The sequence below is a fragment of the Phocoena phocoena genome, chromosome 12 (genome assembly GCF_963924675.1).
Source record: "Phocoena phocoena chromosome 12, mPhoPho1.1, whole genome shotgun sequence".
Classification (NCBI taxonomy): Eukaryota; Metazoa; Chordata; class Mammalia; order Artiodactyla; family Phocoenidae; genus Phocoena; species Phocoena phocoena.
The window spans coordinates 76996460-77014037 of record NC_089230.1 but is presented as its reverse complement, the minus strand read 5'-3'; the positions used below and the strand labels follow the sequence as shown (position 1 = coordinate 77014037).

The 17578-nt window shown below is 35.4% G+C and overlaps 1 protein-coding gene across 1 annotated transcript in view; it reads left to right on the top strand.

Moving 5' to 3' along the window:
• The window catches only part of IRAK1BP1 (interleukin 1 receptor associated kinase 1 binding protein 1), a 35220-nt gene extending 23171 nt beyond the window's left edge, over nt 1-12049 (top strand). Inside the window, exons 3-4 of the mRNA XM_065889168.1 lie at nt 11422-11552; nt 11660-12049. Of these exons, the coding sequence (XP_065745240.1) occupies nt 11422-11552; nt 11660-11930 (402 nt within the window). The 3' untranslated portion in view covers nt 11931-12049. The remainder of the gene's footprint in view (nt 1-11421; nt 11553-11659) is intronic.
• Nucleotides 12050-17578: the final 5529 nt, after the last annotated feature.

Here is a 17578-nt window from a genome sequence, read left to right as displayed (position 1 = left end):
GGCACTGGCTCACTAAAAAACTGAGAATCATAAAACAGTAGAACACTTTCCCTCTCCCTATATCTTACCACCACGTTACTAAAGACTTATTTACAGCAGTTCTTTTTACTCAATATATCATGTCCAGTTATCAAGGAAAAAATTACAAGGCACACCAAAAGGCAAAAAATGCAGTTTGATGAGACAGTGCAAGCATGAGAACTAGAGACGGTAGGGATGTTGGAACTATCAGACTGAGAATTTAAAACAAATATGATTAATGTGCTAAGAGCTCTAATGGATAAGTAGACACCATGCAAGAACAGATGGGCAACATAAGCAGAGAGATTTAAATCCTAAGACCCAGAAAGTAATACTAGAGATCAAAAACACTGTAACAGAAACGAAGAATGCTTCTGATGGGCTTTTTAGTAGACTGGATGCAGTAGAGGAAAGAATCTCTAGGCTTGAAGGTATCTCAATAGAAAGCTCAAAAACTGAAAAGCAAAGAGAACAAAAACTGGGGGGAAAAAACCCCCAGAATATCCAAGGACTATGGGACAACTACAGAAGGTATAACATACACATAATGAGAGTACCAGAAAGAGAAGAGAGAAAGGAACAGAAGAAATATTTGAAGCAATAATGACAGAGAATTTCCCCAGTAAATGCCCAGAAAGACCCCTACTGGTGAGCATATTATTTTCAAACTACAAAAAATCAGAGATAAAGAAGAAAACGTGAAAGAAGCCAGAGGTAAAAACACTTTACCTATAGAGGAAGAAAAACAAGAATTATATCTGACTTTTCCTCTGAAACCATACAAGAAAAGAGAGAGTGGAGTTTAAACACTTAAAGTGTTGAGAGAAAAAAAAAACCCAACCTAGAGTTCTCTACACAGTATCCTTCAAAATTGAAGGAGAAATAAAGACTTTCTCAGACAAAAATTGAGGGAATTTGACTAAGACTGTTTTTTCAGGGGGTGGGGGTGTTTTTGGTTTTTGTTTTCTGGCCACACCATGCAATTTGCAGGATCTTTCCCAACCAGAGATTGAACCAAGGCCACTGCAGTGAAAGCCCGGACTCCTAACCACTAGGCCAGCAGGGAAATCCAAAAATTGAGGGAATTTGTTACCATTAGGGCTGCCTTGCAACAACTGTTAGAAGAAGTTCTTTGGAAAGAAGGAAAATAATATAGATCAGAAACCTGGATCTATGTAAAGAAAAGAAGAACATCAAAAAAGGAGTAAGTGAAGGTAAAATACTTTTATTTTTCTTATTCTTTTTCTTAACTTATATTATAGTTGATTAACAATGTTGCATTAGTTTCAGGTGTACAGCAAAGTGATTCAGTTATACATATACATGTATCTCTTCTTTTTCAAATTCTTTTCCCATTTAGGTTGTTACATAATATGGAGCAGAGTTCCCTGTGTTATAGATATTTTTCTTATTCTTAATCTAGTGAATACCAGTTTGTTTAAAGTAATAGCAACAATATATTCAATTTTGTATGCTTATGCATGTTTCTTATATATATACTTGTGTATGCTGATATATAAGTGAAATGAATGACTGTAATGATACAAGAGATGGGATGGAGGAATTAGGATTATTTTGTTATTATAAGGTGCTCACACAACCCATAAAGTGGTATAGTGTTATTTAAAAGTGGACTTGGATTAGCTGTAAATATGTATTGCATACTTTAGAGAAACCACTAAAAAAGCTTAAAAATATATAACTGATATGCTAAGAAAGGAGAAAAAAGGGAACCATGAAATGCTCAGTTAAAATCACAAGGGCTTCCCTGGTGGCACAGTGGTTAAGAATCCACTTGCCAGTGCAGGGGAAATGGGTTCGAGCCCTGATCCAGGAAGATCCCACATGCCGCAGAGCAACTAAGCCTGTGTGCCACAGCTACTGAGCCTGCGCTCTAGAGCCCACGAGCCACGTCTACTGAGCCCGTGTGCCATAATTACTGAAACCCGTGCACCTAGAGCCTGTGCTCTGCAACAAGAGAAGCCACCGCAACGAGAAGCCCGTGCACTGCAACAAAGAGTAGTTCCCGCTTGCAGCAACTAGAGAAAGCCCACACACAGCAACGAAGACCCAACACAGCCAAAATAAATAAATAAATGAAAAATTTTTTTAAATCACAAAAGGCAGAAGACAGAACTTAGAAAAAGGAACAAGGGCAACAAATAAACAGTAAAGAATAGGGTGGATATTAATCCAACTATATCAGTAATGCTTTGAACATCAGTGGTCTAAACGCAGCAATTAAAAGACAGAGATTGTCAAAGTGCATCAAAAAACACTACCCAACTATATGTTATCTATGAGAAAGCCATTTTAAATATAAAGACATATATAGATTAAAAGTAAATCCATGGAGAAAAATTAATCATGCTAACACTAATCAAAAGAAAGCAAGAATCACTATTGTAATTTCAGACACAACAGACTTCATAACAAGGAGTTATCAGGGATACAGAAGGGCATTAGGTAATGATACAGGGGCAATTTTCCCAGAGCCATAACAATCCCTGGGGACTTCTCTGGCAGTCCTGTGGTTAAGACTCTGCACTTCCAGTGCAGGGAGCATGGGTTCGATCCCTGGTTGGGGAACTAAGATCCCACATGCTGCGTGGTGGCACAGCCAAAAAAAAAAAAAAACTCCTTAACGTGCATTCCCCAACTACATGAGGCAAAAACTAATAGAACTGCTAGGAGAAATAGATGAGTCCACTATCATAGTTGGAGTCTCCAACTCCCTTTATCAAGAAGGGACAGATTCAGCAGGCATAAATCAGTAAGGACCTAGTTGAACTTAACAGTACCATGAATTCACTGGATAGAATGGACATCTATAAATTACTTCCTCCAGAAACAGTATTCTTCTTCTCAAGCTCTCATGGAGCATTCACCAAGATAGAACACATTTGGAGTTTGGGTCTTTTGAGCACAATCCACCCATTCTCATTGCTTGGCCCTGCAGTAAACCTTTACTTCCCCCCACCACCGCCAAAAAATACATTTTAGGCCAAAACTTATACCTTAACAAATTTAAAAGGATAGATCATATAATGTCTGCTCTCTGACCACAGTGGCATTAACCTAGAAATCAATAACAGAAACATAATTGGAAAATCCCAAAATACGTGGAGATTAAACAACACACTTCTAAATAACATGGGTCAATGAAGAAATCTCAAGAGAAATTTTAAAATATTTAGAACTAAATGAAAATGAAAATACAGTTTATCAAAATGTGTGAGATACAGTGAAAGCAGCTTAGAGAGAAATTTTAGCATTGAATGCATATAGTAAAAAGAAGAAAAATCTAAAATAAATAATGTTTCCACCTTAGGAAACTAGAAAAAGAAGAGCAAATTAAGTCCAAAGTAAGCAGAAGAAAAATAATAAGAATTAGAGCAGAAATCAGTGAAATTGAAAACAGGAAATCAATAGAGAAAATTAGTGAAACCAAAAGCTAGTTCTCTGAAAATATCAATAAGATTGATAAGCTTCTGGCCAAACTAAAGGGGGAAAAAAAAGAGAAGGAACACATTACTAATATCAGAACTGAAAAAGGAGACATCACCACAAATCCTATGGAAATGCATTACAAGATAAGAAAACTACAGACCAATCTCTCATGAATATAGAGGCAAAAATATTCAACAAAATATTTCCTACATACCAGCAACAAACAAGTAGAATTTGAAATTAGAAACAATTTTCCATAGCACCCCAAAACATGAAATACTTGGGTGTATATCTAACAACATATATGTACAAGATTTATATGAGGAAAACTTTGACACTCTGATGAATTAGATCAAAGAAGAGCCAAATAAATGGAGAGATATTCCATGTTCATGGATGGAAAGACTCAATATGGTCAGGATGTCAGTTCTTCTGAACTAGATCTATAGGTTTGATGCAGTCTCAACCAAACTCCCAGTAAGTTATTTTGGGGATATAGAAAAAAAAAATGATTCAAGTTTATATGGAGATGCAAAAGAACCAGAATAGCCAATACAGTATTGAAGGAGAAGAACAAAGTTGGAGAAATGACATTCCCTGACTTCAAGGCTTACTAAAAGGCTTCAAAAATCAAGATAGTGTAGTAGTGTTTGAAGAACAGACAAACAGATCAATGGAACAGAATAGAGAGCCAAGAAATAGACTCCTGTATAATCAACTGATTTTTGAGAAAGAAGCAAAGGCAGTACAGTGGGGCACAATCAACTTTTCAACAATTGGTGCTGGAACAACAAGACATCCACATACAAAAAAAAAGTATTTAGATACAGACCTTGCACCCTTCAAAAAATTAACTCAGAATGTATCATAGACCTAAAGGTAAAACACAAAACTATAAACGTATGAGAAAACCTAGATGGCCTTGAGTATCACACTGACTTTGTAGATACAACACCAAAGGCATTGATCCATGAAAGAAATAATTGGTAAGCTGGACTTCATTACAGTTAAAAACTTCTGCTCTGTGAAAGACAATGTCAGGAGAATAATAAGAAAAGTCACAGACCCAGAGAAAATATTTGCAAAACACACTTATTTTAAAGGACTGCTATCCAAAATACACAAAGAACTCTTAACCTCAACAGTAAGAAAAAAAAAAATTAAAAATAAACCAAAGACCTTAACAGATGCCTCACTAAAAAAGATATATAGATGGTAAATAAGCATATGAAAAGCTGATACACATCATATGTTATTAGGCAGATGCAAATTAAAACAAAAATGAAGTGTCGCTGCACAGTTATTAGAATGGCCAAAATCTGGAATGCTGACAACACCAAATGCTGACGAGGTTGTGGAACAAGAGGAGCTCTCACTCATTCCTGGTGGGAATGCAAAATGGTGCAGTCATTTTGGGAGACAAAGTTTCCTATAAAACTAAACATATTCCTACCACATGATGCAGCAATCATGCTCCTTAGTATGTACCCAAAGGAGGTGAAAATGTATGCTCACATAGAAACGTGCACGTGGATATTTATAGCAGCTTTATTCATAATCGCAAAATTTGGAAGCAACAAAGATGTCCTTCATTAGGCGAATGGATACATAAACTGGTACATCCAGAAAATGGAATATTATTCATCACTAAAAAGAAATAAGCTCTCAAGCCATGAAAATAGGTATGAACCTTAAATGCCTATTACTAAGACAATCAGAAAAGGCTACAAACTGTATGACTCCAACTATATGACATTCTGGGAGAAGAAAAACTATGGAGACAGTAAAAGGATCAATGGTTGCCAGCAGTTAGGGGGAGGGTGGGATGAATAGGGGGTGCACAGAGGAATTTTAGGGCAGTGAGAGTATTCTGTATGAAACTATAATGATAGATGCATGGCAGCATACATTTGTACAAACCCAGTGAATATAAAACACCAAGAATGAACTCTTATGTAAACTATGGACTTCTGGTCATTATGCTGTGTCAGTGTATTGGGTTGGCCAAAGGTGTTATGGAAAAACCTGAAAGAACTTTTTGGTCAACCCAGTAGGTACACATATTGTAACAAATGTACCAGTCTGGTGGGGAATGTTGATTATGGTGAGGGGGGACTATGTGTGTGGGGGGTAGAAGGGTATATATGGAAAACCTCTGTTCCTTCCTGTCAATTTTGCTGTGTGCCTGAAACTTCTCTAAAAAAATAAAGTTTTAGAAAAACAGATCAATGTGTTATTTAAGGCCTGTGTTTCCTTATTCATTTTCAGCCTAGATTATCTGTCCATTGATGTTAGTGGGATTTTAAAGTCCCCTACAATTATTGTGTTACCATTGATTTCTCCTTTTATGTCTGTTAGTATTTGCCTTATATATATAGGTACTCCTATGTTGAGTGCATATATATTTACAATTGTTATATCTTCTCCAACACATTAGTCTAAATGGACGTAATTGATATATACCGAGCATTCCAGTAGAAAGCAACAAAATACACATTCTTTTCAAGTGCACATGGTTCCATGTGCACATTCTCCAGGATAAATCACATGCTAGGCCACAAAACAAGTCTCAGTAAATTTAAGAAAATTGAAATTGTATCAGGCATCTTTTCTGACCACAATGGTATATGACTAGAAATCAACTATTTAGAAAAACTGCAAAAAAACACAAACGTGGAGGCTAAACAGTATGCTACTAAACAAGCAGTGGATCACCGAAGAAATCAAAGAGGAAGTCAAAATATACCTAGAGACAAATGAAAATGAAAACATGACAATCCAAAACTTATGGGACACAGCAAAAGCAGTTCTAAGAGGGAAGTTTACAGCAATACAAGCTTACCTCAGTAAACAAGAAAACTCTCAAGTAAACAACCTAACCTTACATCTAAAGTAAAAGAACTAACAAAACCCAAAGTTAGTAGAAGGAAAGAAATCATAAAGATCAGAGCAGGAATAAATGAAATAGAAATGAAGAAAACAATAGAAAAGATCAATGAAACTAAAAGCTGGTTCTTTGAAAAAATAAACAAAATTGATAAACCTTTAGCCACACTCATCAAGAAAAGAAAGGAGAGGGCCCAAATCAAAATCAGAAATGAAAAAGAAGTTACAACTGATACCACAGAAATACAAAGGATCATAAGAGACTACTGTGAACAACTATATGCCAATAAAATGGACAACCTAGAAGAAATGGACAAATTCTTAGAAAGGCACAATCTCCTAAGACTGAACCAGGAAGAAATAGAAAATATAAACAGACCAATTACAGTAACGGGCTTGAATCAGTAATTTTAAAACTCACAACAAACAAAAGTCCAGGACCAGGTGGCTTCACAGGTGAATTCTACCAAACATTTAGAGAAGAGTTAACACCTGTCCTCTGAAACTATTCCAAAAAATTGCAGAGGAGTGAACACTTCGGAACTCATTCTGTGAGGCTAGCATCACTCTGATACCAAAACCAGACAAAGATATCACACACAAAAAAAGAAAATTACAGGCCAATATCACTAATTAACATAAATTCAAAAATCCCCAACAAAATATTAGCAAACCGAATCCAACAGTACATCAAAAAGATCATATACCATGATCAAGTGGAATTTATCCCAGGGATGCAAGGATTTTTCAATATCTGCAAATCAATCCATGTGACACACCACATTAACAAATTGGAGAATAAAACCCACATAATCATCTCAATAGGTGCAGGAAAAGCTATTGATAAAATTCAACATCCATTTATATTAAAAACCCTCCAGAAAGCAGGCATAGAGGAAACATACCTCAACATGATAAAGGCCATATATGACAAACCCACCACTAACATCATTCTCAACAGTGAGAAGCTGAAAACATTTCCTCTAAGATCAGGAGTAAGACAAGGACGTCCACTCTTGTCACTTTTATTCAACATAGTTTTGAAAGCCCTAGCCACAGCAATCAGAGAAGATAAAGAAATAAAAGGAATCCATGTTGGAAAGGAGGAAGTAAAACTGTCACTGTTTGCAGATGACATGATACTATACATAGAAAATCCTAAAGATGCCATCAGAAAACTACTAGAGTTCATCAATTAATTTAGTAAAGTTACAGGATACAAAATTAATACACAGAAATCTGTTGCATTTCTATACACTAACAATGACATATCAGAAAGGGGAATTAAGGAAACAGTCCTATTTACCATCTCATCAAAAAGAATAAAATACCTAGGAATAAATCTACCTAAGGAGGAAAAACACCTATACTCTGAAAACCATACGACAGTGATGAAACAAATTGAAGACAACACAAACAGATGGAAAGATATACCATGTTCTTGAATTGGAAGAATCAATATTGTGAAAATGACTGTACTACCCAAGGCAATCTACAGATTCAATGCAATCCCTATCAAGATACCAGTGGCGTTTTTCACAGAACTAGAACAAATAATTTTAAAATTTGTATGGAAACACAGAAGATCCCTAATAGCCAAAACAATCTTGAGAATGAGGAACAGAGCTGGAGGAATCATGCTCCCTGACTTCAGACTATACTACAAAGCTACAGTAATCAAAATAGTATGGCTCTGGCACAAAAACAGACACATCCATGAAACAGGATAGACAGCCCAGAAATAAATCCTGCACTTATAGTCAATTAACCTACAACAAAGGAGGCAAAAATATACAGTGGAAAAAAGACAGTCTCTTCAATAAGTGGTGCTGGGAAAACTGGCAGCTACCTATAAAAGAATGAAATTAGAACATTCTCTAACACCATGTATAAAAATAAACTCAAAATTGATTAAAGACCTAAATGTAGGACTGGATAGCATAAAACTCCTAGAGGAAAACATAGGCAGAAAACTCTTTGACATAAATCACAGCAATATTTTTTGATCCGTCTCCTAAAGTAAAGGAAATAAAGGTAAAAATAAACAAATGAGACCAAATTAAACTTAAAAGCTTTTGCACAGCAAAGGTAACCATTGACAAAATGAAAAGACAACCTACTGAATGGGAGAAAATATTTGCAAATGATAAAACTACCATATGACCTAGCAGTTCCACTCCTGGGTATATATCTGGAAAAAACAAAAACACTAATTCAAAAAGATACATGCATCCCAGTGTTCATCCAGCATTATTTGTAACTGCCAAGATACGGAAGCAACCTAAGTGTCCATCAACAGATGAGTGAATAAAGAAGCTATGGTGTATATGTGTGTGTGTGTGTGTGTGTGTGTGTGTGTGTGTGTGTGCAATGGAATACTACTGAGCCATAAAAAAGAATGAAATTTTGCCATTTGCAGCAACATGGATGGACTTGGAGGGCATTATGCTAAGTGAAATAAGTCAGACAAAGAAAGACAAATACTGTATATCACTTACATGTGAAGTCTAAAAAATATTAAAAGCTAGTGAATAAAACAAAAAAGAAGCAGACTCACAGATATAGAGAACAAACTAATGGTTAGCAGTGTTGGGGGGCAGAGGCAATATAGGAGTGGGAGAGAGGAAGGTACAGACTATTGGGTATAAGATAGGCTCAAGGACATAGAGTTACAACACAAGGAATAGAGCCAATATTTTGTAGTAACTGTAAATGGAAAGTAACCTTTTAAATTGTCCAAAAAATAAAAAATTAAATTAAAAAAATTAAGTGCAACTATTTAAAAAAAACAGATCAGTGGCTTTCAGGGGCTGGGATGTGGGGAGCACAGGGGAATTTGAGGAAGTTGATGGGACTGATCATAATGGTAGCTACATGAGTAAATGCATCTGTCAAAATTCATAGAACGTATACTGAAAGGAGTGTATTTTGCTCTCTATAAGTTATGCCTTAATAAACCTGCCTTTAAAAAAAACCAGGGCTTCCCTGGTGGCGCAGTGGTTGAGAGTCTGCCTGCCAATGCAGGGGACACGGGGTCGTGCCCTGGTCCGGGAAGATCCCACATGCCGCGGAGCGGCTGGGCCCGTGAGCCATGGCCGCTGGGCCTGCGCATCCAGAGCCTGTGCTCCGCAACGGGAGAGGCCACAACAGTGAGAGGCCCGCGTACCGCAAAAAAAAAAAAAAATCGAAGGGGTGCATAAAGATATACCATGCTAACAATAACCAAAAGAAAGTTGTAGTGGCTATGATAATATCAGACAGAGTAGATTTCAAAGCAAAGAGTATTACCCAGATAAAGATGATTTTATAATGATAAATGGGTCAATCAAGAATATAACAGTCTTAAACACTTATACATTTAATATTAAAGCTTCAAAATACTTAAGGCAAAAATGATAGAACTGAAATATTTGAAATTTAAATAACATACTTCTCAATAACCCATGGGTCAAAGGAGAAGTTAAAAGAGAAATTAAAAAGTGCATACATTTAAGGGAGAATTTATGCCAATTCTGTACAAACTTTTCCAGAAAATGAAGAAGCTGGAATACTTTCCAACTCATTATTTGGAACCAGAAGATAACAAAACCGGTGGGGGAGGGGGGAAGGGCAGGGAGACATTACAAGCAAAGAAAACTACAGACCAGTGTCCATCATAAACTTATGTGCAGAAATTATAAACAAAACTTTAGCAAATCAAATCCAGTGATATATAAAAAGGATAATATATAATGACCAAGTATGGTTCATCCCTGGAATAAAAGGTTGGTTCAACATTCAAAAACTGGTCAATCTAGTTTATCATATTAACAAGAAAGAAACATATGATGATCTCAGTAGATGAAGAAAAACATTTAACAAAGTCCAACATCCATTCCTAATAAAAATTCTCAGCAAACTAGAAATAGTAGGAAACTTCCTCAAAATGATGAAGGGAACCTATGAAAAATCTACAGTTACCATCATATTTATTGATGAAACACGGATTGCTTTGTGCCTAAGATCAGGAACAAGACAAACGTATCTACTCTCACAACTTCTATCCCACATTGTACTTGAAGTTCTAGCCAGTGCACTGAGGCATGAAAAAGAAATAAAAGGCATCCATACTGGAAAGTAAGAAGTAAACTGTCTTTATTCATGGACAGCATGACCATCAATGTAGAATATCTAATGGTAATAAACATCAGAAATATAAAATACCTAGGGATAAATCTGATCTTTTAACCGTGTATGCTGAAAACTACAAAATATTGCTAAGAGAAATTAAAGAAGACCTAAATAAATGAAGAAACATACCTTGTTCCTGATTTGGAAGACTCAGTATCATTAAGGTATCAGGTCTTCCTTAATCTATATTTAGAGTCATTGCAATCCCACTCAAAATCCCAGTCAGCTTTAAAAAAAAAAAAAAGAAAGAAATTGACAAACTGATTATAAAAGACATTATTCACTTAGTATTGAAACCAGATAGAACATCAGTCTTCCCTGGATAACATTTATGATTAAAGGCAGCTGTTCTTCAGTGTATAAGGTGACTCAGGAGGTTACCTCATCCCTCTTTTTCTCTTTGCTGCTTCCACATATTTAAAGGCAGAGGACATAGTGAAATAGATGAACTTCTGCATATAGATCTGAAAATAACTTTTGGAAGAAGAAACATACCTCAAATGACAGCAGTGAAATATGAAGTAATTACGGCTAATCAGGAAGCTAACTAATGGCATAGATGACTAAAGAGTCATGAAACATTTATCAGGGTTAGAATTTATCTGAATAATAAAGTTGAAGGGGAAACCCTCCAGTTCTCATAAAAAGTCTCTGACTGATTTAAAATGAAGTTTTAAATGTTCAAGTCAACATTAGATAAATTACAAAATTAATAAGCAAAAATAAATTTAATAAAATTTAGTTATAAGTACCAAGTAGGTCTTTCATATCTGTTACATACTATAAAATGACCTCATTGTAACCTGGCTTTACTTTTTTTAACTCACATTTAGAGAAAGATTTGAAATAAAGCATCAGACATGAAAATAATTTCAATTGTCATTTCATTTATAGGTCTGCATTACATTTACTGAATTCGGAAAAATGCAAAATATTTGTAACTTTCTTGTTGAAAAGCTAGATAGCTCTGTTGTCATCAGCCAACCCCAGTTCTATCATACTCCAGGTTCTATTGAGAATCTTCGGTAAGTTAAGCACATCTTTAAATTAATTATCAGCCAATTAAACAAAACTATTCAGTGCTGCGGTTTGTTGACTGTCGTATTAATAATCTCTGCATTTAATTCCTAAGACGGCAAGCCTGTGTCGTTGCTGTAGAAAATGCATGGCGCAAAGCTCAAGAAGTCTGTAATCTTGTTGGCCAAACTCTAGGAAAACCTTTATTAATCAAAGAAGAAGAAATGAAAGAATGGGAAGGCCAAATAGATGATCACCAGTCATCCAGACTCTCAGGTTCGTTAACTGTACAACAAAAAATCAAAAGTGCAACAATACATGCTGCTTCCAAAGTATTTATAACTTTTGAAGTAAAGGGGAGAGAGAAGAAAAAAAAACATATCTGAAATTCTGACCAAAATATATTGTGTTTGTATCTTTTTGTCTATTTTTATACTTTTTATAATGTTTGCTTTTGTCCTGAATATATGTATATTATGTAGTATATAAAGTGTTTCTCCCCCAAGCCTGTCAATCCTTGAATATAGTTCCACAGAATACTTATGTTTACTTTCTGTTTTTGAAAACTTACTATGGGAAGTACTCTTTGGGAATAAATGTGTTATATGTGCACACTTGCATAGTGACAGTTCATATAAGTGTATGTGTAAATAATTTTATATTCCTACTACAGGACAAAGTATTGACACAGTTATTAACATGATTTTTAACATTCATAGAAAGAATGATGAGCAATACATAACTTTTGATAAAAGGGTAATGAGATATACTAAGAAAATATTTTGATGACAGAAATAAAAGATAATATATGGACCAGACTCTCTTCACTAGGGCTCCTTTGATTATACCAGCACTCTCCAGTACAAATATATATAATGCAATCCATATATGTAATTTAAAATTTCCTAGTAGATACATTTTTTTAAAAAGTGAAAAACAGTTGAAGCTAATTTTAATATTTTATTTAACCCAGTATATCCAAAATATTATCATTTCGGCATGTAATTCTTCTTAAAATAATTAATGGATATTGTATATTCTTTTTTATACTAAGTTTTCAAAATCCAGTGTGTATTTTATATTACAGCACATCTCAATTCAGATGCTAAATTTTCATCAGAAATACTTGATCTGTATTTAAGTTTCTTAAAATATAGGTGGAAAAAATAGATTCACACACCCAGTTGTTCCAGACATTCTTGAAAGATCTAGTAACTGGATCACGTGTCAGTTTTTAAGTTAAAAATGTTTTTTTAATTTAAAATTCAGTTCCTTAGTTGCACTAGCCACATTTCAAGGACTCGAAAGCCATAAGTAGGTAATGGCTACCGTGTTGGACAGTGCAGGCCCATACACTGAGAAAATACTGATCCTTAAGGCTATCTGAGCAAGTACATATCATTGCTATTGCATTATACACCATCTGCAGGTGTGTCTACCTAAGCCAAGTCTGTTATGCAGCACAGGCTTTCCATTCCCTGCCATACAGCTAAGCCCTAGGGTTTTTCCTTTGATAGAGCTTGACACTCATATACCAATGTTTCTTTCCTATAACGTATTCCAGTATGTAGTTTTCATCCCCACCCGCTTTCTTAAGTGGCACTACAACCGCTTAATCTATCTCTTCTGTAGTACCCTTGGTGGGAAGGAGTGTGGAAGCTAAGAAGAAAAATTTTAGAATCCAACACCGCTATTTTAAAATCCTGATATTACTACTAGAATGTAAGCTCCTTTGGAATGGAGATTTTGTCTTTCTCATTCACAGCTGCATTCTCAGTCTTAGCATAGTGACAAGGGCCAACACAGAGTAGGCTCTCAAATATCTGCTGAGCAATGTACTGGTTATAGAAACTTGGCAAGGCACTTTAATTTCTTTAAGCTTCTCTTTCCTCACCAATGAAATGAGGCTAATAATACCTACCCTGCAGTGAACTGTAAGACCACAAGAATAATGCCTAGCACATAGCAGTTACTCGGTAAATGGTAGCCACTATACCAGCTGCATTCTCTGATTATTGTCAACCCAAGTAAAAGTTGGCTTTTCCAAATCTATCATTAAGATGAATTTTTAAATAGTCATATTAAAAATAAACTTATCAGAAAACCAGTTTAAGGTATGTTGAAGTTTTATTTCCAAAAAGAGTTAAATAAATTATATTTTAGCTTTTATTTATCCAGTTGGGTAGAAAAGTACTATTGAGTCTGTACATCAAGAAAAAAATTGTTCATACTCAATAAAATTTAATCACGGGGGCTGATTTTTCTTAGCCATGGCTTCGTCGTATCTTTGGTTCCATCATATTTGGTAAAGAAGGTTTTCAACTTAGCAATAAATACCTAAAAACAAATTTTAAGTTAGCAAACACTTTTTAGAATTTACAGGCATTTTTAAAGATGTTGCCTCAAAAAAAAAATCCTATAAAATGGACAGTCCTACAATTCTGTAGAGCATCTAAGAGAAGTAATCCTTCAAAGATTGGACTGGTTTATGTATGACATCCTGTGTACTTTAAGACTAAGGGTATCAAATTTAGCTGTCAGTTAATGGCAAGTTAATTTCTGACACATGGCAGATACTGGAGTATCACAATGAATTACTTAGGGGACCTGTGCCACAAAGCCTGCTAGAATAAACCTATCCCAAACTTAATCCTTAATCCTGACAATTTCTTTCTTCTGAACCCCTTTTTAAAGAAAATCTTTCAAGAAAGCAAAAAATTGCAATTGCTGTTTTCTGAAAGAAAATTTCTTTCTAATTAGGATATTTGAAACAAACCCACTATGTTCCAAGCTCCTTTTTAGAAGGAAATACTATTAAAATAAGGTTTCTGAATATTACTGATAAAATTTAGGATTCCATTCAGCTACATGCTAAAGATTACATTTTTTGTAGTATTTACCTTCCTTATATCAGTATTCTTATTTGACAGTTAATTTGAGTTCAATGCAAATGAGACCTGGAAAAATATTTTTTAACTTAAGATTCTGTGCCTCATATTCCATAAATATTGTTATGACCTCCTTGGAAATGTAGGTTTAGGAGACGCAAATTCTGTCAGACTTGTTGATGAGAATTTGATAATGAGGAATTCTTCTCACTGGCCTACAAACAATAAAAACATGAATTATGAGGTCAAAAGTGGGAGTTAACATACTATCTACATTACAAAATTATGTGGAAGACAAATATATTATGATTCATTCCAGAAAAAACTATATAAATCAGTTTAATCAAAATAAAAAACATTTATTATTTTATTCATATTATATTTGCAGCCAAATAGTTTCTAATAGCCATAAAATCTCCTGTGGCCTAAATCACTTTAACATGTTCAGTTATGTTAAAAGACTAGAATTAACAGTGGCTTATCCAAGTCAAACACTTCTCAGGGTGAGGTAATAGATACTTTTCAAGAGGAATTATTTGTACCATTTTATTAAAAAGAATAACATCCTTTTATAACCTGTTTAGCAGGGGGATATTCTCTGGAGCCCTGGCTTCAGTGTCCCAACCAAAAGTACTCCCAAATAGCCATGCCACTTATGGATGCTCACCAGTCCCACCTCAGAATGAGCAAATGCTGGCTTTGGACTTCAAATGTAAGTTGGTACTGTCGTAACAGTGAAAAAACAAAACAGCTCATCAAAATCATATTATTTGCTATACAGAGTTTGATTCATCAGGGTTTCATATGCTTGATACAATTAGTAAGGCAAATAAGTGAACCAAAAACTAAAATCAGTTTCCACACTAAGAGATTAAAAGCCTAGGTGGCAGGAGAAAGTACTAATCTAAATGATCCTGAAACAAGGCAGTGATCCCTGAATTTAAAAAAAAAATCCTCCAAATATCACATTGCCATCTGGTGGCAGTGGGGGCGGGGGGGGGGGGCGGTGCGTGTGTGTCCAGTTTTTTAAATATAGAGATTCTGTCATCCTCTCTGCTCCTTCCCTTCTACAAACGATTTTGCACAAAAGACCCAAAAACAGGTAAATAGTTCCAATACTTCAAACAGAAAAATCTACACTAATCACATTCATTACATCCTAATTCTGTATCAGTTTCTATACAAGACTATGAACTCCTCAAGGGTAGGACTATGTCTTAACCATTTCTTTTCCTAGTACCTGGCTAATAAAAGGCTAAGAGGAGGAAAAGCTGGTTGTCAGTGATTCTGCTTTATTCCCAAATCAGAAGGATAGCATTTATAGCAGAGTACCTCAATGTTGGTACACATGGACATGGGGAAGGGAAATGCAGGGCACTGATTCCAGAGTCAAGTACAAATATGATTTTCTATAACAGGCTTTGAAAATTAATGGTAATGGAAACAAATTCAATTTAAACATCTATTTATTAAAAGTTTTAACTGAATTTACTAGATGCGGTTTTATAGTGGTTGCAGTCAGAATTTCAAAAGCAGCTTTCCCTGAGAGTGTGCTATGGGCTGTTTTTTTTTGTTTTCTGTTGTTGTTTGGCTCTAGTTCACTGTTTTTATTTACATAACCACCTCTCTCCCAGACAAGCAACATTAGCAAAACTTAAGGCAAAGATGCCTTGTTGGTGACCATCCCGTTCGAGTTTCTTCCGCGGAGGGTCTTCTCAGTGGCCAGTTACCACATGGAGTTCATGCTGCGTTTGCATATTTTCTACTGGATCAGCTCTGAGTGAGGACCTTTGCCCCACCCTCCTGTCACCACTGAGAGTGATATACTTGTGCCACACATTGCTCACCAACAGGCCATGACACACTCTCAGGGAAAGTTGCTTCCTTTGAAATTCTGACTGCAACCGCTATAAAACTGCATCTAATAAATTCAGTTAACTTACAACTTCTAATAAACAGATGCTTAAATTGAATGTTTCCATTAGTTTTACTTTCAAAACCTATTTTAGAAGGTTATATTTGTACTTGATAGCAATAATGAATTTTTATCTCATACAAAAACAGTTTTTATGCTTTTTCTTTTTACCAAGTCAGCCATGTTCATTGTAGTGGGACAGGGAGGGTGGGAGGGAGGGAGACGCAGGAGGGAAGAGATATGGGAACATGTGTATATGTATAGCTGATTCACTTTGGTATACAGCAGAAACGAACACACGACTGTAGAGCAATTATACCCCAATAAAGATGTTAAAAAAAAGAGTGAGTGTAATGATTCAGATAAATCAAGTCTAGCCCAAGTAAGTAAATAGCATCAAAAGAAAATTTTTCTTAGTTTATGCTAAACTAGTGATGAAAGGTCTAAAGTATTACATTCTATATTGGAGTAGGAGGTGAGGTATAATTAACTTAAAGTTGAATGTCAATCAAATACAAAATTATTTTAATATAGCAAATGTTCCACTAGCTCAATACCTGCAAGGAAAGCACAGATTTCTTCTTCATTGTACCTATTCCTAAAATGATAAAGATGCAGTGATATAGACTGATGTGTTCTGCAAAGAATCCATTATGAATATGCAGCTGAAACCTTTGAAAATTTTGCAAACCACAGAGATCGGCATATATTTGAGGAATGACTATATTTGTTTCATTCTGTAGGAATGTTGAGAATTCATAGCATCCCCAAATGTTACTGCTCTTAAACATTACATTCATTTAAAGTATTCAGGGACTTCCTTGGTGGTCCAGTGGCTAACACTCCACACTCCCAATGCAGGGGACCCGGGTTCTATCCCTGGCCAGGGAACTAGATCCCATATGCCACAACTAAGAGTTCTCATGCTGCAACTAAAGATTCCGCATGCTGCAACTAAAGATCCTGCATGCCGCAACTAAAAGATCCCGCATGCCACAACTAAAAGATCACACATGCTGCAACTAAAGATCCTGCATGTGCAACTAAAGAGATCATGCATGCTGCAACTAAAAGATCTCGCATGCTGCAGTGAGGATCCCACACGCGGCAACAAGGATCCCTCATGCTGCAACTAAGACCCAGTGCACCCAAATAAATAAATAAAACTTATTTTAGTAAATAAATAAAATATTCAACTGTTCGTTTGAATAAATAGAGAATTGATGATCTC